The following is a 21,817-nucleotide window of genomic DNA, read 5'->3' on the forward strand; positions in this document are numbered from 1 at the left end:
GGGGTCCTGCACACCCAACGCACGTGCTGCACAACTGCCGTTCCCTCCTCTCCTGTTGCCTGGAGGGTCCCCTCTAAGAAAAGCAATGGAAAAGATGCCCCAGAAGTGTGTTGTAGGGCAGTCCCAATCTGAGCTCAACACAGAATTCACTGGGCGAGAATTTTGGGGTTGTGCCTTGACAAACGTCCACCTCCACTATCGGCATCCATGAATTTATTCATCCAACAGCATGAGAATCACCCCTGGAGAGGCAATTGCAAACATTTGACATGTTGCTTTTCCCTCCTGTTTAGACACATTACTGCAGAGGTTAGCAACATTTTGCATAGCTAAGACGCTGTTTTCCAGGAATAAAGACGTAACAGACCCAGCAAATGCCGAGCAGAAATTTTGACAATGAAAGCATCCCTGTGTTTTCACGATGGTGGGGGTTGGAGTGAAGAAATGACAACATTGACTCTTTCAAATAAAAAATTGCTGCAGCTGAGAACTGCCTTCAGGTCCCTTAACCTATTTCTTTCCCCTTTCCAAATTTTTCCTGCCAAATGCTTCCCTGAGCTTTCAATAGCAAAGAGAAAATTCCCACCTCCCTCTTCCTGCTTAGCTGTCTTGGGCGATGCTACGCAGTGAAAAATCAACTTATAATATGGCCCCTCCAGCCCCAAGCAGGGAAGAAGGAGCTCTCGGTACACACAGGCTCCAGGTTCATCCAAGCAGTTCTGCAGCACAAAACCAGAGGAGAGGATGCACTTCCCAAAGAGATGAATCACATCCAAATGGTCCCAAACAAACCTCTTCTCCAGGAATCACTGTTGCCTCTTGTGCTTTTAAGATGCTGCTTTGCTCCCTCGTGGGGCAGGGAACCTTGCCCAGAGGGATATGGGGGACTGGCTACCCCACCGCGATCGTGGCTATCATTCCAGAGGAACAGGGGGAGATTTTGCACAGTGGCAGCAGGGGCGGAGGACAATGGGCCGAGGAGTGATGGTCGTGTGAAAAGGGATTTGTTCCGCTGTCAAGGACAGAAAGCTCTCCCTAAGAGCAGCGTTAGGAAATGAAGGCCACAAGGGAAGGAGAGGGGTAGGGAGCAGCAAGAGACAATGTACAGATGACGGCAACAGGGGGACAGCTGGGAAGGATCAATGCTGGGCCCTGATGGGCTCGCAAAGCACGAGTACCGTCTGAGGAAGCCTTGTCCGGCATGCTCTGCCCTTCAAGGCATTTGCCCCAAGGAAGAGCAGGATGCCTTGGTGCAGGGCAAACCTTTCATCTGCAGCCGTAGATCCCCAGCGACCCTCGGACAAGGGGAAGCATTGCTGCCTGCCAGGATGTACTGGGATACAGAGGAGAGCAGCTCTCCTTAAACAACCCCTGACAGAAGCTGGTATCTCTGCAACACAACCTCTCGGTTACCTTTGGTCAAAGGTAGCCCAAGGTGGAAAACAAAAAGGCAGGCATGACATAAAAATTAGGCAAATCTGGAGAGAGACTGAAAACTCATTCCCAGCCTTCAAACTCCCCCAGCAAGATGCTCAAAGCACTTTCAACGATGAATGAAGCCTTTTTTAGCTATATTCATATCTCCAGCTCCATTTCATGTGTGAAGGAGATGAGTCTCAGCTCTTTTGCCTGCATGCGACCGTGGCCCATCATAGCCGAACTGGGCACCAACTGCAGGAGACCTGAACCCAACCGCAGCATCGTATCCACGGGTATGGGAAATGCTAAGCCTCTACTGAAAACAGGTAGGTCCATGCAAGCACACAGTGCAATATGAGAAAATAAATTGTTTGCATTGAACACAACATGATTTCAGCCCTGTAGTGAGAAACGCACACACCACCCTCCTGAAAAAGCCAACCTTTGTGGGAGAAAACATCATTTTCAGATAGCCAGCCTATAAAATGTGGAGCACCTGAAGGATCCCTGACAAGCTGAAGAAATTGGTCTTTGTTAATAAGGTCACAGTAAAACAGATAAGCCAGAAGACAGAGCCCTTTGACAGAAAAAAACTCAAACAGAGACCGGTGCCACCAGCCCAATGCTGTGCCCCTGCTGCCAGTGCAGCCCTGGCACGGCACTGCTCAGCGGTCACCCTGCCCCACGCCTTTTGCAAAAGCTTCGGGATCTGGCTGTCTGTAAATATTTGGGGTGGGAAGCCAGGGATTACAGATCTCCTCTCCTGGGCAACCAAGGTTTGATGATCCTAAAAAAAACAAACCTCAGACAGAGCTGCAATGAGATGCCTGCCTGTTTCACAGAGACACACGAGACAACCCGGGTGCATCCATTGCTCCTGAGGACCAACAGCACCAGAAGACACCCGGGGACCAGCTAGCTTCCTTCTGCCCAGGCAGGATTCCTTCCAGGTTAAAAGTATTGAGGAACAAAATTGAAGTTACAGGCTAGCATACTGTGGTTATGGGCTTTCACACACGTCTGTGCAGTGTTTGCCATGTCAGGGAGCACTGTTAGTCCCCCCCAGCTCTCCCTTCTGAAATCTCTTACAAATACACAGAAATTCAAATTTCTCATGAAAACATATTTACAAAAAAATTTATTTTGAGTCAACCCCAGTATTCCACCTTAATAAAATGCAAATATTTTCTCCCTGCTTTAAAGCTATTCTTTACTCCTATTACAGAGGAGATGCTTTATTAAATCACAGGCAGAGGCACAGTCCTACTGCCCAGGCCCCCTGTCCCCGCCCGGTGCCAGTGTTCCCACCCTGCGTTCACATCTGCAGAGGACACGAGCCAGAGACAAAATGGAGCACAAAGGGACAAAGAGCATCTTGAGAAGAAAAACATCCGGGACATGGGATGTATTGAGTACCGCCCTTGGCTGCACACCACGAGGTTCATCAGAAGCAGGGAACCATGAATCCAGACCCAAACCTGATTCAAACCGTTGGGTTTTCCCCCTCCTCAGCCAGAAGCAGGACTTGCACCCTTGGGAGCAGAAGAGGACACCAACCCTCACCCCCCAAAGTGCCCTTCTCCCCCTCCAAGGCAGAGGGGTCCCCCCGGCCGCACCTTGGGGTGAGTGTGCAGGGTCAGAGTCAGAAACCAGGTTTTGGGGATGTTGAGGCCATCCCACTGCTGCCAGCGGGGACAGGGGCAGCCGGTGGAGCTCAGCCTTCCTGGCAGCGTGTGTGGCTGCCGGCAAGTCCTGCCCACACGCTGACAGCATGGCTAACACACAAGGCCACCACCCTCTCCGAAACCGGCTGTGGGTGACCACAGCATCAGGTTTAGTCCCTGCTGGAAAGCTCCCCGAGGAAGGACCGAGCCAGAAACCAAATTCTGGGCTCTCTTAAATCCACAGCTCGGCAAATCCCTCCCTGTGCCTGGCGGCTGCGAGCAGGTGAAGAACCGGCGAGGCGAGGGCTGGCGAGCCGGGGCAGGAGAGGACCCCAGCTGTCTCTCCAGCTGGTGGAGACAAAATTCTCATCAAACCGAAACAAACCCCCCTTTCTTCCCCCCAAGCCAATTTCTTTTCTGTGCCTTCATCGGGATTGCAAAGATCTGAAGCAGTTCTCCCAGCTCCAACCACCCTGTCCAGGGCTGATTAGGGAGCGCCGTGCCATGGGGGAAGAAAGAAAGAAAAAGGGAAAAAAATCATTGCTGGTCTGAAATAAGGTGGCAGAAACCATGGAGGGTCGCAAGGATGCTCAGGTCCCAGCTCTGCCGGCGCCGACCTGCAGCCTCTGGGGTCCCACTGCCAATGAGCAGGAGAAAAGCCAACCCCAAAGCCACCCCTATCGCCACCACAGAGGGACAGATGATGAGTATATTCGGCTGCCTCACTCGCAAGCTGCCAAATGTCGCTCCCTTCCAGGCTTTTCTATGAAACATTAATCATAAGACACAAATCTAATTAAGGGCAGGGGGAAGGGGCAAGACACCAAATCTCTTCTCCATTCCTTTTGGAAAGGGGGAGCCCTGCAAGCGGCGTGCAGGAGGACAGGGGGCCATGGAGACGGGGGCAAGGCATATTTTGCTTGCCTGGTGTTTCCAGAGTGGATCCTGCAGCGGCCTCCGTAATGCCGTTCTCATCGCTGCATCCCACTGCTTCCCTCCTTTCCCCCCCGCTGGCATAACAAGGCAACTTAATAACAAAAAACAAAGGACCAGCGCCTGGTCCCAGCCCAGTGGTACCCACCACCACATCACTAGTGGGGATGAGGCCAGATTTGGCTGCCCCAGAGTCATGCTCATCCCAGCCTGCAAAGAGTCAGCACGTTTCCTCCGGGAGCTGTGGGAAAGGGAGTGAGGACAGAGAGGGATTTGCTAGGGGAGACAAGGTGCTGGGTGGGGATGGAGAGCAGGCAAGAAGGATGGGAAGCGCTATAAGAGAAGGTTGAGGGATGGGAAAAGAGACACCAGCAAGAGGGACATTGTGCCGCAGAGCTGCCACGTGCTCTGCTACCCTGTCCAGGCCAGCCTGACTGCCCCCAGTGCCTGGCCAGCTGGAGAAACTCAACTTAGCACTGTCCTCTCCATAGGATGCCTTACAAGAAGGGAAAAGAACCTCCAGAGGGCATGTCGCACTGTAGCTGGGCTGACCTGTGGCTCTCTGGAGGGACCGTTCTCTCCCATCAGCCGCAAGAGCAGCAAAAAGTCCCATTTCTCCAGGCAAGAGAAGGCAAAGGACTGCAAATCACCAGCAAACCCCCCCCAGATCACAGAGAGTCTCTGGCTGGTGGGACCAGGCTGCCCTAAAGCATTCAGCATCGGCATCACCTTATTCATTCAATCCGTTTGGGATTATCCCCCTCGCAACCCTTCCAGGCCAGGGAAGCAGTGCCACAGTTTGCAGCTAATTGCGCAATTACATTCATTACCCACATTAAGCAAGATAAACAGCCACCATGCTTCAAACCTCTTCCCCCTCTCTCCTCTACAGCAGCAGCTGCCAGACGAGCCTCCAGCGGGTGAGAGGAGGCTGCGCTGACCCGAGCCATGCAGATCCCACCTTCCCTCTGGGCAGAGCCAGCCACGGTCTGCCGGGACCATGCTGCCGGGGATTCAGGCTCATCCCCCATACAAAGATGCTGGGTGTGATTTTAAAACCCAACACCGACGGGTTTCTTCACACGCGTTTTCTTTTGTGCACGTTCAGAGGTTGGAAGGTTTTTTTTTTTTCTCCTTCGCAGCCAGATGCGCCTCCTCATTTTAATTCACAGAGGAGGCGGCAGAGGCACCCACACAACCCCATGACTCCAGGAGCAGGGGATTTCGGAGCCAAGCAGGGGGAGCTTTGCAACGACAGTGCAGAAGCTGGCAACGGCACAGAGCCGTCAAGCCGTGCGAAGACAGGGCGAGCATCACACAACTGCCTCCCTCGGCCGGGGAGCCCGGCACGGCGGCGGCGGCTCAGGGGCCGCGGCCGCCCCTCCGCTGCCGGCGCCCACATGCCAGGCCTGCTCCGAGATATGCTGGCCATCTGCTCCTGCCAGCCGGGGCTGGGGCCGGGGCTCTGCGCCGTGGCTGGGGATGTGCCAAGCCGTCCCGCCGTCGCCACGCTCCCCAGCTGCGCCCCCCGTCACGACCACACCGCTGTCAGTGCTCCCGGCCCCCAGAACCGGCCGGCAGGGTTTCTGCACGCCACCGGCATCACCCACGGCAGGGCTTCAGTACGGGGTCGAGCGGGATGTCCCCACAGCTCCAGGTCCTCCCTCCAGCTCTGGCTCTGCTTGGCTCTTGCAAACCCACCATGAAACGCCTCTGGGCAAGCGGGGCTCAGCCATTCCCATACTCACATGGATTTTGAGCCCCTGGGGCAGCCCCTTTCACCAGCCCCTCTCTTCCCATCGCTTCCAGCACCCCTCCCCATTTATAGCCAGGTTTGACGGTGCCTGCCCCCCCCCCCCCCCAAATCTACCACCACAAAACCCATCCCCCTGGTCACTAATGCAGGGGCCCCGCAGCCTGGGCGCGTCCCCGGGGCTGCTCTGCAGTCAGGGAGCCGGCCAGGGCGAAGCCTGAACCTTGTCATAGTTGAGACTTATCAGGTTTGGACAAGCGCCGGGGGCTGCCGCGGGATTCAGGATGTTCTGTAACGAATGTCCTCTGCCCCAAATAGATGCCGTCCCAGGGGCGCGGGCTTGAGCAGTCCCTCCCCAGGAGCCCTCCCTGTGAGTGCCGGGGAAACTGGTCCAAGAGCGACCCCCGGCCCCCCAAGTCCCCAGCCAGCATCGCTATACAAACTGCCCATGGGTCCTGAGCCGCGGCCCTGGGCACCCCAAAGAGATGCTGAGACCCAGCCTGGCATCCCCAGTCTTTAATCCATCCCTCTGCAGGTCTTCTCCCAAGGTCTTCCTCTTTATGAAAGACAAAGAAATGTAAAACATCTGTTTTAATAAATGATTCCTCAATTTCTAGAGTCCAGCAAGTCAGATGCTCGCTTAAAACTGTCCGTAACACTTTCCATGGGTGTATTTATAACTAAAGGCATAACTCTGCCGTCTCACACTTCGTCGTTAACCCTCTGCAGCCTTGTTATAAACGGAGCTCAAACAGAGAGCGAAGATACATGTCAGAAAATACTGCACCTACTCATCTCTGGTAAAACATCCCAACAGTCACCATCTGGAAGAGAAATCCCTTCTTTCAATTAAAAAAAAAAAAAAAACAAACCCACCAACAAAAACCCAACAAACCAATAACACCACGACGCTGGCAGGTAGGATCCTGACTGCATCCCCGACACCCTCAGCACCAGCGTTTCACATACAGACACCCCAGCCCTCCCAAGCAGTGAGCACCGCTGTGCCGACAGAGAGGCCCCTGGAGCCTGGCTCCGCTGGTGGGACCGCCGGTGCCGCGGGGAGGATCGGCTGCTTTACACCATCCATCGCGCCTGTGAGATGCTCAGCGCAAGGAGTGTCAATCGCCCACGATAATTAACCAGCTCTCAGCTCGAGATAATTAGCTCAGTCCAAGAGCAGCAGCTCTTCCCCTGCGCGTTTCGCACTGAAAGCCCCAGCATTGGCACCGCGGCAGAGGCAGGCACAGTGCTCCTGCACCTGGGGAAAACACTCAGCCCAAAGACAGGATGGGCAGTTTGGGCAAAGAAAGAGGGGTTTTTGTTAAATACAGAGTCATATGTAAAGCTCTGCAGAGCCCGAAGGAAAGGGCTTTTTGGGACTCTGCCTCACATCCTTGCTGTCCCCAGGTAAGGAGCCGCACTGCTGGCACAGTGGAGAGCCCCGCCGGGGGGATGGAGGGAGCAGGGACACAGACCTACAGCCCCATGCCAAAAAAAAAAAAAAAAAAAAAAATTCAAGGGGACAACAACGTGAGAGAAGGGGCAGATGGGTGCAGGAGGGGAAGAGGCCAGCAGTGGTTCAGGGCTAAAACCATCACACCTCAGGGAAACTGCCTGCCGCAGAGCCCGCTCCCCGGCTCAAGCAGAAGTTACCAATCCAAACGCAGCCAGGAAATAACCAGGATAAACCGTGCCACCGCCGGAGCCTAGAAAATATTTGTGACATTTTTTTTTTTCGCAATCATCCTTGTTCATCCCAACAGCGAGATGGGCACAGCAAGAAGCCAACTGCAGCACCGATTTCTTTTGCGGCCAAGAGACATAGGAGGAGGGTTTCAGGTTGGAGCCGGCTTCCAGCGTTCAGAAGCCACAATCGAACGCACAGAGAGTAAAACCCACTGCAAGCTGGAAAGGCATTTCTGCGGTAATATTTACCCCAATGTCCCCCTAATGCTCCAAACAGAGGCACTGATAAAGCAGAAAATGCACATTAAATTCTGTTGGAAACCTATGGGAACCAGTAGCCAAATTTCTACGGACAAACAAGCAGCGCACCCAATCTCGACAAATTTTTGCCTAAAAAGCCCGTAATGCAGCTCTCTCCTTTCCACTCTCATGGCAGCTAATTCTTCCGCTCTTTCGTAAACATTTGAAAACAAGGTCACGCGCACAAATTCTGCTTTCAATTTGCCTTGTATCCATAGTGATTAAACTCAGACCCACAATACGGGACTTAAAGGAAAAAACTTTAAAAAGGCCTGGAGCAGGGCTAGCCCCCAGCACGCTCGCCGACTTGCCAAAGGCCAGGGACGAGAGCATCGCCGACGACTGTTTTCTCGTATAACAGCGACCTGGGAATTAAAATCGCAGGGTTCCAGCAGCCGTGCTATCGCCATAGCAAAGGATCTGGCCCCCCATCTACACCCTCCTCAAGAAACAACCAGCCTGGAGACAACACAAATTTAACAGCTCCGAAACCCAGCCAGGGAGTGGGGTCCGGCAGGGACGGCAAGAGTGGGATGAGCAGGAAAAAACGAAAGCAGCTGCAGGAGAGGAAAGACTCAACAGCCTTCTCCCCATTCCCACTGGAAAGGTTTTTGTTTAAAAAAAGAAAAATAATTTTCTCATTGTCTTTTCTTCCCTAGCCCCACGCTTGCCAAAGGGGAAGCGTCGGGGCTGGAAGCTTTAACCACCAACATCCAAATTTCCTGCTCCATCACAGCCTCAGGCACAGGCAAAGCCTCCGGTGTGTGATAGCAAACACTCCAAATTCAGCGAGGCCTTCCCTGGTGCCTGCCAAGTGCCTCAGTTTCCCCATCTGACCAGGCATCGCCCTGCCTGTGCGGATATTGGGAAAATAGCCCTGTCCAGGACCAGGTCAGGGAGGATGTAACGTTCCTCCTGCAGACGCTCAGTAGGAAAATAAAGCCAGAGGAGACGGGAAAACACTTGGCCCCATCCCTCCGCAGCCCCGGGGTTACCGGGGGTCTCACAGGCTGCCAACAAAAGGCTCCTAAATTCCCAAGGCACAAACCGAGCTCAATGAAACACCTCTAAAAAGGGGAGAACCAGGGGTGCGAGGAGGCTGCGGGGGAGAAGCACAACTCACCACACAGCACGGTAAAGCTGACACCTCTTGGGACACACAGAGCAGGGGAATCAGGGAGCTGCGGGGGGATGCCGAGCGCCCTGTCCCCCCGCGCTTTCGGCAGGGTGCTGGGGCTTTGCAGGCGGTGGGAGCGGGGCAAGGGGGGCTCACTGGGGGGCAAGGGGGGCACTTACTTCTCGTAGTCCAGCTTGCAGTAGAGCTTCTTGTCGCGGTAGAAGCAGGTGGTCTGCAGGGGCTCCTTGCAGGACGCGCACTGGACACACTGCTCATGCCACAGGCTGTCGTTCAGGCGCAGCAGGAACCGGTCCGAAATAACTCGCTGGCACCCTTCGCACACCGACTTGGGGGTCGCGGCTCTGCCTGCGGGGAAGGACCCGGGGGCAGGGCTGGGTGGAGGGAGAGGTGGACGGGGAGACGGACCGGGCGAGGGATGGACAGAGGATCCCGCTGCTCTCGCTTCCCCCGCGCAGGCTGGTGGGTCGGGGGGGGGGCGGGGGGTGTGCGGGTTCGCTGCTCCAGGATCCGGGGGGTCCTGTGCCTTAGGGGAGCTCCGGGGGGGGGACATCGCCCCCAATTTCGTTCCTCTTGGAAAGGCGGCGGCAAAGCCGCAGCTCGGAGAGAGGACGACTGTTTGAAACCGATATTAAAACGAAGAAAAATAAAATAAAATAAATTATTTATTGTTCGATACGAAGCAAAGGCCTTCGTTGCACTGGGGGGAGGGGGGCACACACAATTTAATGCAATCGCGGAACGAAACGGGAGCGGGGAAGACGGGCGCCGGGGGCACTCCCCGGGCGAAGGGAGCAGCGCGGCGCCGGGCAGGGCTGCGGGCAGGAGCGACCCGGGGGAAAAGCTGCCGCCGGCCCGCCCCGGACCCCCCCCGAGCCCATCGCTCGGGGCCTGCCCGGCCGTGCCCCACCCTGGTGGGGGTCCCCGGGAGGGCAAGCGGGGTGCCCCGACTTACCCAGCAGGGAGGAGAAGGGGGCCGCGGGGTCCAGGGCGCTCTGCAAACTCTCCTCCATCTTCAGCCCGTCCAGCATGGTGGGGAGCCGGGCCGGGCGAGGGGGCCGCGCCGCCCGCCTGCCAACACAGCCCGGACACGCCGCGCTCAGCCCCGGCCGCCGGCCCCGCCGCCCCCGGCCGGGGCTTCCCCGCCCCGGCTGCCCGCCCGCTCCCGGGTCGCCCCGCTCCCCTCCTCCCTCCCTCCCTGCCGCCGACGGGAGAAACCCTCTCCCCGGACCCCCGCTCCGGCTTCACAGCGTCCCACCAGCCCCACGGCCCCGACGTGGGGGGCTGCCGGCCCCGGGTCCCCCCGCGGCAGCGGGACGGGAGGATGCGGGGCTGCCGTCGGCGGGGCTCGGCCGCTTACCTGGGGCGGCCCGGGCGGTGCCTTCCTGCGGGGAGCCGGCGGGAGAGGCGTCCGCAGCCACCGCTCCGGGGGGTTCTGCGGCGGCTCCTGCCTCCCCGGGTTGGCCTCCCCCAGCCTCCCCGCCGCCGGAGCTGACCGGGGTGGGGAGCGAGCCGCGGCGCCCTGGACGGCTCCGGAGCGGAGCGCACCAACCTGCGGGGAAGCGCCCGTCCGACTGCTGCCAAGGCACATTTCCTGGAGCTGATACCTCCCTGCCCGACCCCCACCCCCTGCCCTCCCCTCTCCACCCCACTCGAAATAAGTTTCCTCCCCGCTCTCCTGCCTGGCTGCAGGCACCGGCCCCGCCACGCCTCGAGGGGCCGGCGGCCCTTCCCGGCTCTGGGGGGCACGGCCAGGCCGCCCCGCGGGGCGCCGGGACAGCCCCGGCTCCGCTCCGCTCCCTAGCTTTTCTTCTTCTTTTCTTAGAAAGCAGGCCAAAAAGAAGAAACAAAAAAAAAGGTGAAGGATGGTGCCCCGCCACCGCGGCTCTCCCGGTAGTGAAACCGGCTGGAAATCAGCTCCCCCTTCCAGGAGAAGCCCCGGCCGGGAGCTTTTGGGGAAAGCCGGTCCCCGGCCCGGAGAGGCAGCGGCCGGAGCGGGATGCGCTCCCCGGCGGGGATGCGCTCTCCCGCGCTGCGCATCGCCCCGGGCGCCTCGTTCCTGCCGCTCCGGAGTATTTAAGGAAAATGAGTGCTGGGAGGAGAAGGGAAGAAAAAACCCAACCAAACAAAAAAAAAAACCCAAAAAAAACCCCAAAGCCGAGGAGCTGCCCCGGAGGGCTCATTGCCGGTGATCGCTGGCGCCAAGCAGGGCCCGGTCCGCTACGGGCGGCGGTACCGCGGAGCCGCACGGGGAAGCGGCCCCGGGGAAGCGCCGCTCCGGCTCCGCCAAACCGCATCGGTTTCGGGGAGGGGAAACCCGCGGAGGAAAAATTCCGCCCGGCCGGGGAAGCCGAAACTTGGAGCCTTCCCGCAGCCCCGGCAATTTCCCGTTCCGCGCGGCTCTTCCCTTCTCTCCTGCCCGGCGGGGGGGTTCGCTGTTTTTCGGGGAGTTTCGGGCCCCGCAGGTCCGGAGCCACCCGCAGCAGGGCCGGGGCTGCGTACCTGCCGCTGCCGGAGCAGCCTGGGCAGCGGGGCCGCGGCTTCTCCCGGCACAGAGGAGGGCTGGGTCCCCCCTCACCAGCTGGCAGGGGAGAAACCGGCTGCAGAGCTGCGAGGGACCCGCTACAGACTCCTGGAGGACGGGAGGTTTTTAGGGGCCTCACCTCCCGTGTTAACCGGTGACCTTGGCACCAGGGGCAGGAGCACTCCCAGCCTCTCCGTGGGGCATCCTCGTCACCAAGTGTTCCCCACGCCCAGATGACGTGGGTGATGCAGGGACCAAGGTCACGTCCTTTGGGAGCTCGTAGGAAGGAGAGAGGCCACAGGTTAGCATGGGTGGATCACCACCCTGCCAAAGTCCCATGGGAGAGGGAAACAGGGTCCTGGGACAGCCCCACTGTATCCCAGTATAACTACACTGGGAGCTTGGGCATGACAGCATTGGTACCATCACACAGGTCAGCGTGAAACAGCTCTGATCCCTCACATCCAGGAAGGCTGAGCTGCAGCTGCAGCAGGGAGGCACTGGACTCTGACGCCTCCGCCTTTGTGTCTCCTGAAGGTCTCCGAGCAGCTCCAGCCAAGTTTCTGGGTAGCCAGATCTATCGGAGCCACATTGTCAAGACACCAGCCCGGCAAGGACTGCAGCATGACCAGGGGCTCCAGGCACTGCATGCTGCTCTTCCTCCCTGTGCAAACCAGCATAGCCATCCCATCCCACCCCAGCTGCAGAGCTGTGCAGGGCAGTAGATTTTCCTTACACAGCCAGGGGTCAGCCCCGTGGGGTGGGGACACTGTCCTTCAGCACTGCTAAAAACTGTGGCCCTGTACAGGGCACCTTGCTTATATACTCAGACTGCCCACCTGATTTGGTCTGATCAGAGATGCAGGAACAGCTGGGAGGGAAGTCATTCCCCCCTAGATGTTGTCACCCCATGGTGTTCCCCCTCCTCCTCCTCCTCCTCCTCCTCTCCAGGCACGGAGGGGTCTGGAGACTGCCTTACATTGCAGCTCTCATGCACAACTCCCAGCTCAGTCTATGAAGGATGGGCTCAGTGCATAACACTGAGGGGTCTGCAGCAGGGTGTTGCTGCCCATGATTTACACACCAGCTCCCACACAGATCACAGGTACTGGAGCACACCCTGTCTTGTGCAAAGGATAGTCACCAGGTGAACTAGTAAAACATGCAACAAACACTCTCCAAAACCCCTCACTGACAGCATTTCCAGGGTCCCCTGGCAATTTCACCTTTCCCCTCCCAAAGTACACCTTCACCTTGAACAATGGCCCTACAAAAGATTGGGGGGAGTATTTCAGCCAGCTCGCTGCATCCTCCAAGTGCCAGGGTCTCCATGATTAGCTCACCCAGGGCTGAATTAAGTGCAACAGCCCACAGCATCAGCAGCTGAAGAGAATTGAACCAGAGGAGAAGCAGGACTAGGCTTTCTCCTTCTAGCTTTAGGGTCTGCAGGCAGCCAGGTGTTACAAAAACAGGGTGCTCTGAGAAAAACAGCATTAAACAGAAGCCGCCTACCAAATTAACAAGCCTGCAGTGTTGGAAGACCACATCCACCCCAACAGTCTACCCACTGGGGTTGCCCAGCTCTCACATTTTGTGCTGAGGAGCTTGGGTGGACCAGCAGGTCCCTGCCATTCACAGGAAGGAGGTCAGCAGTGCTCAGCTCCAAGGGTGGGTAACCACAGTCACAGCAACAGACATGGTTCTAGACGGTACGGGGCCAGATCCTTCCTCCAACATCACCTTAACTCTGCCCAGCAAAGCAGATGCAGAACCACTCAGGAGTGAGGAGTGCTAAACCCAGAAGCAGGCACACAGGACACCAAACAAGATGATGATGATGATGATGATGAGTTGTGCTCCCTACATGCACTCCAGCCAACTCCCTTGGGACAGGAGGCACTGGGCATGATGATACTAGTTAGCTAGGTGCCTTTAATGCCTGAGGCCAGCTTGACCCAGAAGATAAAACACTGTCCACCCCACAGACACCCCTCTACACCACCCTCTCCCTCGTGCCACACTCACAGCCCTTCATAGGCATCAGCTGCTGCACACCCAGATGGGCAGGCTGGCCCTGGGTAACGAGGCAAGCCAGAAATCAGCCCACAGCCACAACACTGTCCAATATCCCTGGGGTGATAAAATCCTCTCCCTTTACCACTGAAATCCCCCAAACCAAGCCTGTCTCGGGTAGAGCTAATTGCACAGAGGGCACAGGGAGAGAGACGAGAGAGGTATGGGGTGGCAGCCATTGGCCTTGCATAGGTACAGGTTGGTCCTTGTCCACTAATGCTGACAAACACCTGGGGATTTATCAGGGCTTCTCTGTCTTTGTATCATGCTTTCCACCACAATGTACCTCACCATGAAATAAGAACCATCATCCCCTGGAAGAGAATATACACACTGCTTCCCAGCCACCCTCTCTGACCCCACCACCACCATCAGCTCTGGGAGCCCCACGTGCCTCCTAATCAGTGCAATTCTGCCTCCTCCTCCCCATGCCCTCTGGTGCTCCGGGAGGTACCAACCCAGCACAGCCTCCCCAGGTTCCCACCTGGGCCTTTGATGGGACATCATCCTGGGAAGGATGGAGAGGGGACGAGCAGAGAAACCAGGCAGCAAAGAGAGCATCTCAGGGGAGCTCAGGTGTGATGGTGAAGGCAGTCCAGGGCCCAGCCCAAACAAGAGGTCCTCAAGGAAAGGCCAGAGGTGGTGGCACTCAGTTCAGAGTCACACCGTCGGTGTCTGAAAGTCATCTCAGGTCTATAGGACATGCCCTTGAATCACTAAATTCAGCAGGGACCCCAGAGCTGAACTGAACGCAAACCAGATCAAACCTTCATATCTTGGGATTTATTTTTTTTTATTCCCAATCCAGAACTGTTGTTGTTGAACTTCAGTAGAAACTGAAGCAGCCACTACAGAACCCAAACGAAGACAGGGCAGGAAAACACACTGGCTTGATTTCTGGGTGAGAAACAAATCCAGCTTAGCACAAGCAATGGAGCTTAAGGGTTTTTTCATTTTCCAAGGTCCTCATCAGAAGTGGCTAAATCCACTGTTTTTTGAAGTCCCCTCCGTGGAGCACTAAAGAGAGAGCAGCTCAGAATTAATAAATGCTTTGAAATGTTTGGCCTGTGTACTAAAACAAGGCTTGTCCATGGTGGGGGGGACCTGCTGCTAACTCAGAAAGCTCGTGAGATGTGATGCATGGTGGGAAAGAGAATATGACACTTCGCCTTGCACCAGCCATTACCCAGAGCAAAAGAAAAAATGTCAGAGCTTAATCTGAGGCTATGAGGGTTTTCATGGGGAAACCAATGACTGGATCTTCAGACAAAAGTGGTGGCAAGACCCAGCAGCTGGAATCTGGCAAGCGCAAAATTCAGAGGCAATAGAAGGAGCCAGGTTTCAGTAGGAAGGGTAGGTAGCTGGACCCTGTTACGCTCTCCTTGTTATGCCTGAGAAGTGGCTGATGCCTGGATTTTGAAGGCACCATCATGACATATATCTACAAGGAAAAACGCCCACATTGGAAGGGACTTAAACTTTGGTATTTCTTGATATTTTTAGATCTTCAGTGTTATTTTTGAATTCTTTGTGCTGCTATAAGTCCACACAAGCTGGGGCTGAATGTATGTGCAAGAAGTTTTCTTTGGCTTATCCATGATTGGGATTTCTACCATTTTATGAAAATTAGGTTTTTGCAGGGCTGCAGATTGGGTAAGCTCCAGCCATGCCAAGCTGATGTTCTTCTGCAACAACCCATCCTGAAAGAAAACTACACCATTGAGTAACTGTTGTGAGCTTTGCTCCTTGGGGTGTCTGTAGAGACTCTCTCCTATGTTTTGTAAGGCTACTTGGGCAGCATTTTGACACCATTGTAATAGAGGCCCACAACATGAATGAGGAATCTGAGGGTTAGGACCAAATCCAGGAGATTACATCAAACCTCAGGTCCTCAGTGATTTCAGATAGAGCCCAATTGCTCAATGACTTCTTTCCTCTGCATGGGACAGCTGTCTACTAGTGGCACTTTCAGACGAGCAAGCGGTCTCTTATTTACAAAAGCCATGCTCCGTGACTCATGTTCTTGCTGCCCTACCAGACACAGGGTGGGGGAGTGTGTTGTGGAGTGTGTATTAAGCTGATGATCAAGCACACAAAATTTTCAAACAAAACCCACTAGACATCTGGAGAAAGAGGGCAAGTCCTGCTCAAAGTGCAACCTGGAGACCTTGTGGCCCAGACCCAGAGACCACGTCTCCAGGGTCTCAAGGTAGACTGTTAAGAGTAGGGGTGTCCAGGAGCCACAAATGGCCACTTTGAGACTTCCTGCCCCAGCCTTGGTTATCATATGCCATCAATTCCAACTTCAAAAAGTGACTGTTCATATTGCAGGCAGTGGTCTGGATTTGCTCATAGACAGTGGACCGAGATCAGCATCAAGACAGTCAAGGTGAATCACTCATGGGACTTAGCAAGCTCTGTGTGCACTGACTGCAGTGGGGACGTGCAGGGCACGTGGGCTAAGTGCTGGATCCCATTCTGCTGTCCAGTTTATTTTTCTCTGTTGCCCATGTGTTGAGCTGTTCTGCCAATGTGGAATATCAGGGACTCTGAATACCTCATCATGGACTCAAATTAAGCCACCAAGACGCATCACGCTGCCTATGTTAAACCCCTATCAGAGAGGGTTGAGCATGGCCCAAAGCACTTTTGGATGTCTTGGCTAAATTAAACTCCAACCTTGCAGCTCCGTGTAAACACTTTTGATCACAGCTGCAACAACTGTGTGCTGAGGACAGCCTGTGAGCTCCTGAAGAAGACAGTACTATTGGTGTGGAAGCATCCTGTCCTCTCCAGCTGGCTCAGCCTGCTGTGCTGCAGCAGCTCACCCCAGAGCCAAAGCATACTCTGAGTTACCACTGAGTGCTGCAGGGCTCCAAAATAGCACTCAGACACCATCTTAGCAAGAGGTCTGCTGCATGCATGAGGACCCTCAGGTTTTCCTCTATATATTTCAACAAAAAGCATTAATATGACATGGTGGCATCAGCCTCTGCAGCTCTTCTCTCACAAAGCCTGCTAATGCCAACCAACCTCCTTGATTTAAACCATCAAACCTGAGAGCAGGGAGATCAAGAGAAACCCAGGGCTTTATAATCTGAAAAGAAACCCAACCCAACTAGTTGGGGACCAGCTCTTAGAAGCCCACAGCTCTTGGAGGGGGAAGCCTGTAGCAGCCCAGGCTGGAGGTAACCTCTTGCTTTGTCTAACCACCAGCGTGGTGTGGGTACCACCCCAGCATGGTCTGCATGCAGTCTCTCAAACTCTGGCAAAGGTTTTACAATGAGCAGGTTGAATAGTTTCTGTCTTTAAACACTTCCCTTTTAATGGAACATTACCTTTTCAATTACAAATAGCCCCTTAGTCAATGCTTTTCACCTCTTTTGAAATTCTCCCTGTTTTTTTCCAGTGTCATAAAAAAAAAGAATATTAGATTTTTCATAATTTTGGATTTTTGCTTCTTTCTTCTGCTTTTTTGATTCTCTCTTTCTCCTTTTCACAATGAAATACTGGAGAATGAATCATGTCCCCGTGTGGGAGTTTTAACAAAATGTTTCATTTTTATCCTTCTTTCTTTCCTGTTGTCACTCCTCCTTTCCCCCAAACTTCCCTGAGTCGCCAAGCGGCAGTGTTGCAATCTGTCACATGGACAGACGAAGCACGGCTGCATCTCACCGCACTGTCTGCTGAGAGGGTCAGAAGGGGCAGATCACTTAACACTACACCTGTTTTATGAATAATAATACAGGCAGTTTTGCTGGGTTCCTGGGAGGATGTTTTCCCACCAGGATAAGCTCCGCGTATTGAATAAATTAATGTCTTTAACTCGTTTGACTCTGGTTAGCTCGGTTGCAATGGGAAGCTCCAGCAGTGCCATTTGAGCAGGGGAAAGACCAGGCAGACCTTTGAGGCAGGTTTTGTTAGAGTGTCTTGTGCTTTCCCTCTCTGCAAGTTTCACTTATGGAGGTATGAGATTATAAATTTGGGGCTGAAGAGCCTGTTTCCAGTGCAAAAATATGGAGGGGGGGGGGGAAAGCCTGAGGGCAGGATCCATGAAGCTTCAGAAAAATGAAAATTATCTATGAGCACACCAGGTTTGGGTCACCCCAAAATACTCCACCTGGACCAAAATGAAGCACTTCGGTTCTTCCATCAGTGGCTGGACTAGCCCAGAAAAGAAAAAGCACACTAAAAAGTCACTTTTAAAATTACTTCAAAAATTCAGAGTCCAAGAGTTTCTTTTTAAGATGGTAGAATGAAATGTTCTGGTTCAAAGCAGCAAGTTTCCCCAGGTCTTTCCTTAGCAGGAGCAAGAAGCAACAATACCTGTTCTCTCTTGTCCAGAGGACTGTGCGCATCAGCACAAGCAGCAATATCCCAAGTGATGTTCCTGCCCTGATTTGGGCTGCTCAAGAGTCTCCAGAGAGCCCCTCAGCCCCACCCCAAGCCGGACCTGTGACCGCAGCAAAAGAGGACACTGCTCTACCAGCTCCAATCAGTGCCTCTCTCATATATTATTTTATTTGTTTTGTTGGCTTTTATTGAGAGTGAAAAAATAATTTAAAGCAATTAACTGTACAGGGGGGCAGGGGAATGGCTAGCTGGTTGAAGGATCTGTGATCCCCCCACGGCCAGGCCAGGGAGGATCAGAGGGGGTGATTTACAGCTGTACAAAAACACAACAATCCCACCGAGGAGGAGTGGAGGGTGGAGAACATCTCTTGAGCTCTTGTAGGCCCAGAGCAAAGGGGTGGGAGGCTGTGTAGGGACATGGGGGCCAGGGTCTGGCCAGAGTGGAGCCAGACCCTCAAGTGACCTGCAGGGGTGTCTCCAGCATCTCCATGAGGAAGGTGTCGATGGGGGTGTCCCCAATCAGCTTGAAGAAGAAGAGGTGCTCCAGGCACTTCAGCCCAATGGACCGCAGTGCCGGCAGGCGCAGAAGGAGTTTGGCAAACCTGGAAGAGAGCAGAGTCAATGGCATGCCAGAGGCACTGGCCACCCTCTCCCACGTGTTTCCAAGTCTGTGCCAGGGGCTCAGGAGAGCAGAGCCCAAATCCTCCCCAAAAATGTCTTGGAGAGTTCTCCATCCTAGATTCCCCTATGCTTTGAAAATAAGCATTTCTCTCTACATGTGCGGAGGGAATATGTATCATTTCAAAACAGAATTTAGCATTTTTAAAACTTAAAAAAAAAAAAAAAGAAAAAAGAAGATATATCGGATACATCCAGATTCTCTCTCCAAGACTTGAGCTAGTGACTTACATCTCCATGGTGCCATTTACATCCTTCTTGAAACAGCCTTCAAAAATCCCCAGCCCCAGAGAGGGTGCGCAACCCCTCAGCAGTGCCTCTGCCAGCCGCTGCCTCCTGTTTCGAGGTGCAGCTGCAAGGAGGTGCAGCAGGCAGACTGCCTCCCCCTCCCCATGTCCCGCTTGCAGTGCTCTGCGGTCACATCCAGAGCCAAAAATAGCAGAAGATGCTGTGGGCGCACCACTTGACTGGCGGTGATGAGGAAGGATCCGGCTGCCCGCGTTTTGAGAGCTTGGCCAGCAGAGGGTAGGATTGGATTGAAAAGCAAGAAAATTGTACCTCGCCAGCACCCTAAAGGCTCTGGCCCAGGATTAGGGCACTGAGAAGACAGGCCAGCCTGAGGGAGCTGTGCTGCTTGGGCAGTTTTGGCTGGTGTTCTGCCCTTGCTTTGCTCCGGGGGCTCTGGCCCAGGGTGGCTCAGGCAGAGGTAGCGCAGACAGCCCTGCCTCAGTCTCCTCTTTCCAGGGTGGGAGCTGTGCTGCCCTAAGGTGCCTGCCTTGCTTGGGGACACTCACCGCCCTGGCTGCTCAGGGTACTTCTGCTTCGTGTAGGCTTCCAATGTGGCATAGACCTTTTCCCGCAGCGATTCCACTTCTGAGGGGCTGGACAAACCCTTAGCATCTGGACGAGGGAGAGAATACAGGTAAGGAAGAAATCACTGCAGAGGAGACCTTTCCACTGCCAGCAGAGTGACTGCGTGCATGGGCGGGAAAGAACTCGGGCTCTTTTAATCATGCACCCAGGGACTGGGACAAATCTGTCTGCAGTCCTGAGGCTCACTGCCACAGCCCTCCTGCCTGTGACCTGCCAAGGGCATGTGTGTCACCTAGGACTGCCCCAGGCCTCAGACTTACCTGGGTTGAACAGGACAATGGCTCGCAGGCACCCCAGCTCCGACTTATCCATCTGCATGTCTTTCATTTTGGACACCAGCTCTGTCAAAACCCTGCATGTGGGGGACATGGGTGAGCAGACAATCAGAGACAGGTATGGACAGCAAGGCTGGGGGCTGAAAAGCATCTGGGACAGGCACTGGGAATACCCCCAATTCCTCTCTGCAGGAAGAGACAGCTTTGAGGAACAGCCATACCACACACTGCTCTTCTACATGTGCATCAGCAGCATTCGTGGACCTGAGCATCAAATTCACTCCCGTTCTCACTTTTCTCAGCACATGCCCTCTGTGCTCGGGCATAGTTCGGACTATGGAGGACAGTTTGCATTCACTTGGGGAAAACCACATGGGTTTTCTCCACATTTCACTGTGCGAAACATGGGCACTGCCCTTACGCATGCCGGTTATGTAAGAGTGGTAATGCAGTGTCCTGCCAGGCAGGGAGCAGGCATGGCATAGACAGTATGTGTGCGGTCGTTATATGAGCAAGTTGGGGTTTAAGGCTTTGCCAGCTAAAGCTCTTGCTGATCAGTATTAGCTCTAGATCCAGTTACAGTAAACTCTTAGAGAGAAGGCAGAGAAATATTCCTCTCCCTGCACACCCAACCAAGGATGTGCTTCTGCAGCTGCAAATCCCTTTCAAAGGTGCTTTCATCCCATTCTTGGTTTTTAAGCCAGTCAAGTGTCCCCTCCTCATTTTAAGCTAGTTCTGCCCCAAATCACCACAGGTTTGCTCTAGTTCTCACTAAGGACATGTCTCCTTTCCAGAGGGGAGGGACAGAGCCAGCCTGGGCACTGCTGATAGGGGATGACAGAAACAGGCCGCATACCTGTCAAATATGGAGCCCACACCAGCACTGTGAGCACTACTGCGGTGCACGTGCAAGCCCGTGGCCAGAAGGATGCCGTCTTGCACCGACACGGAGCGATGGGAGAAAGAAGCAATGAGCAGCTCATTCCAGCCTGCAAGAGGAGGTGTGCAGGACACAAGAGGCAGTTCAGCAAAAAATCAGTCCCACATGGAGCAGGAGAGCTGGTTTCTCCCTGCTGGCTTCAGACTCAGCTCACAGGAGAGATGGGAGCCCAGGTACCAACTGCACCCTTGCCAACACTGCAAGGAGTGGCAAACCCTGACCAGCAGCAAGGAAGGTGCAGAAAAAGACTCAAACTGCCAACACCCCCACCACCACCCCCACAAAAAAACCCACCCAAAAACCACAAAACCCCATATTCCTTGCATCAGCAACCCCTTTACATTGTTTTGCACATTACACACTAATGTGCCCCACACATAGTTAAGTTCTGCAGTTATAGGAATTGCATTAACAAGACACATTTATTCACTCTCCCCCAGCCCTCCCACATGTCTTCATGAAGAGGGGAACAAACAGCAGATTCCACTGCCCCATCCACAACCTCTGCCAACCGCTCATCATGGCTCAGGATAGGTTGCTCACCCTGTGACAGCAGGGATGGATCAGCTCAGGATCTCCCATTCCACCATCCAGCCTGGCTGGCACACACGCAGCCCAGAGGAGGGACGGGGGTACCACGAATAGCCCCAGAGGTCACAGGTGGGAGACGTTACCTGCCCGGAGAAGAATGACTTGGTCCTCCAGCGTCAGGTCGGAGAAGTGGGGGATTCGCTTCGCCCACTCGACGAGTGTGAAGAGCTGCTTGTCAGCTGCATGGCATATGTTGGTGACAGGGTCATTTGTCTAATTAAGAATGATATCAAAAGGAAAAGAGTGGAGGAAAAAAGGAGAATGTGTCAATGTAAAATCTTTGATAATCACTGTCTGCACTGCACATAGTATTGGATCAAGTTAATGATACTCAGAACCACAAGAAAAAAGATCAAATTGCCAATAATCTCAGCTGTGCACTGTTGGGAAGAGAAGATATTTATTACTATTATCCCCTCTACAACCAGCCAAATCAGCTGGTTACTAGACTTTTCTGTTTGCTTGTTGTTCTTTGCAAAGCAAGTCCTGCATGGCAGGCTGCAGTCCCGCTCCCCAGGGCACATCTAAAAGCCATCAAGAAGCCTCTGAACGGGCATGAACAGCAGTTTTATCCAAACCAGTAAAACCACAGCAGTAAACCTGCTGTGTCCAGCTCC

The 21,817-nt window shown here is 54.3% G+C and overlaps 2 protein-coding genes across 3 annotated transcripts in view; both read right to left on the reverse strand.

Moving 5' to 3' along the window:
- Positions 1–9,924, reverse strand: part of LMX1A (LIM homeobox transcription factor 1 alpha) — a 44,132-nt gene extending 34,208 nt beyond the window's left edge. Inside the window, exons 1-2 of one of the 2 annotated variants that reach the window (XM_076338189.1) lie at positions 9,849–9,924; positions 9,055–9,241 (exon numbers count right to left, since the gene is read on the reverse strand). In XM_076338189.1, coding sequence (XP_076194304.1) covers positions 9,055–9,241; positions 9,849–9,924 — 263 coding nt within the window. Of the gene's footprint in view, positions 1–9,054; positions 9,242–9,844 lie in introns of both variants that reach the window. The other variant, XM_076338190.1, reaches the window with a different exon arrangement.
- Positions 9,925–17,992: 8,068 nt separating this feature from the next.
- RXRG (retinoid X receptor gamma) overlaps positions 17,993–21,817 on the reverse strand; it is a 42,097-nt gene continuing 38,272 nt past the window's right edge. Inside the window, exons 6-10 of the mRNA XM_076338191.1 lie at positions 21,284–21,413; positions 20,526–20,658; positions 19,655–19,746; positions 19,316–19,421; positions 17,993–18,445 (exon numbers count right to left, since the gene is read on the reverse strand). Coding sequence (XP_076194306.1) covers positions 18,298–18,445; positions 19,316–19,421; positions 19,655–19,746; positions 20,526–20,658; positions 21,284–21,413 — 609 coding nt within the window. The 3' untranslated portion in view covers positions 17,993–18,297. The remainder of the gene's footprint in view (positions 18,446–19,315; positions 19,422–19,654; positions 19,747–20,525; positions 20,659–21,283; positions 21,414–21,817) is intronic.

The sequence above is a fragment of the Aptenodytes patagonicus genome, chromosome 5 (assembly GCF_965638725.1).
Source record: "Aptenodytes patagonicus chromosome 5, bAptPat1.pri.cur, whole genome shotgun sequence".
In the NCBI taxonomy this organism is placed as follows: Eukaryota; Metazoa; Chordata; class Aves; order Sphenisciformes; family Spheniscidae; genus Aptenodytes; species Aptenodytes patagonicus.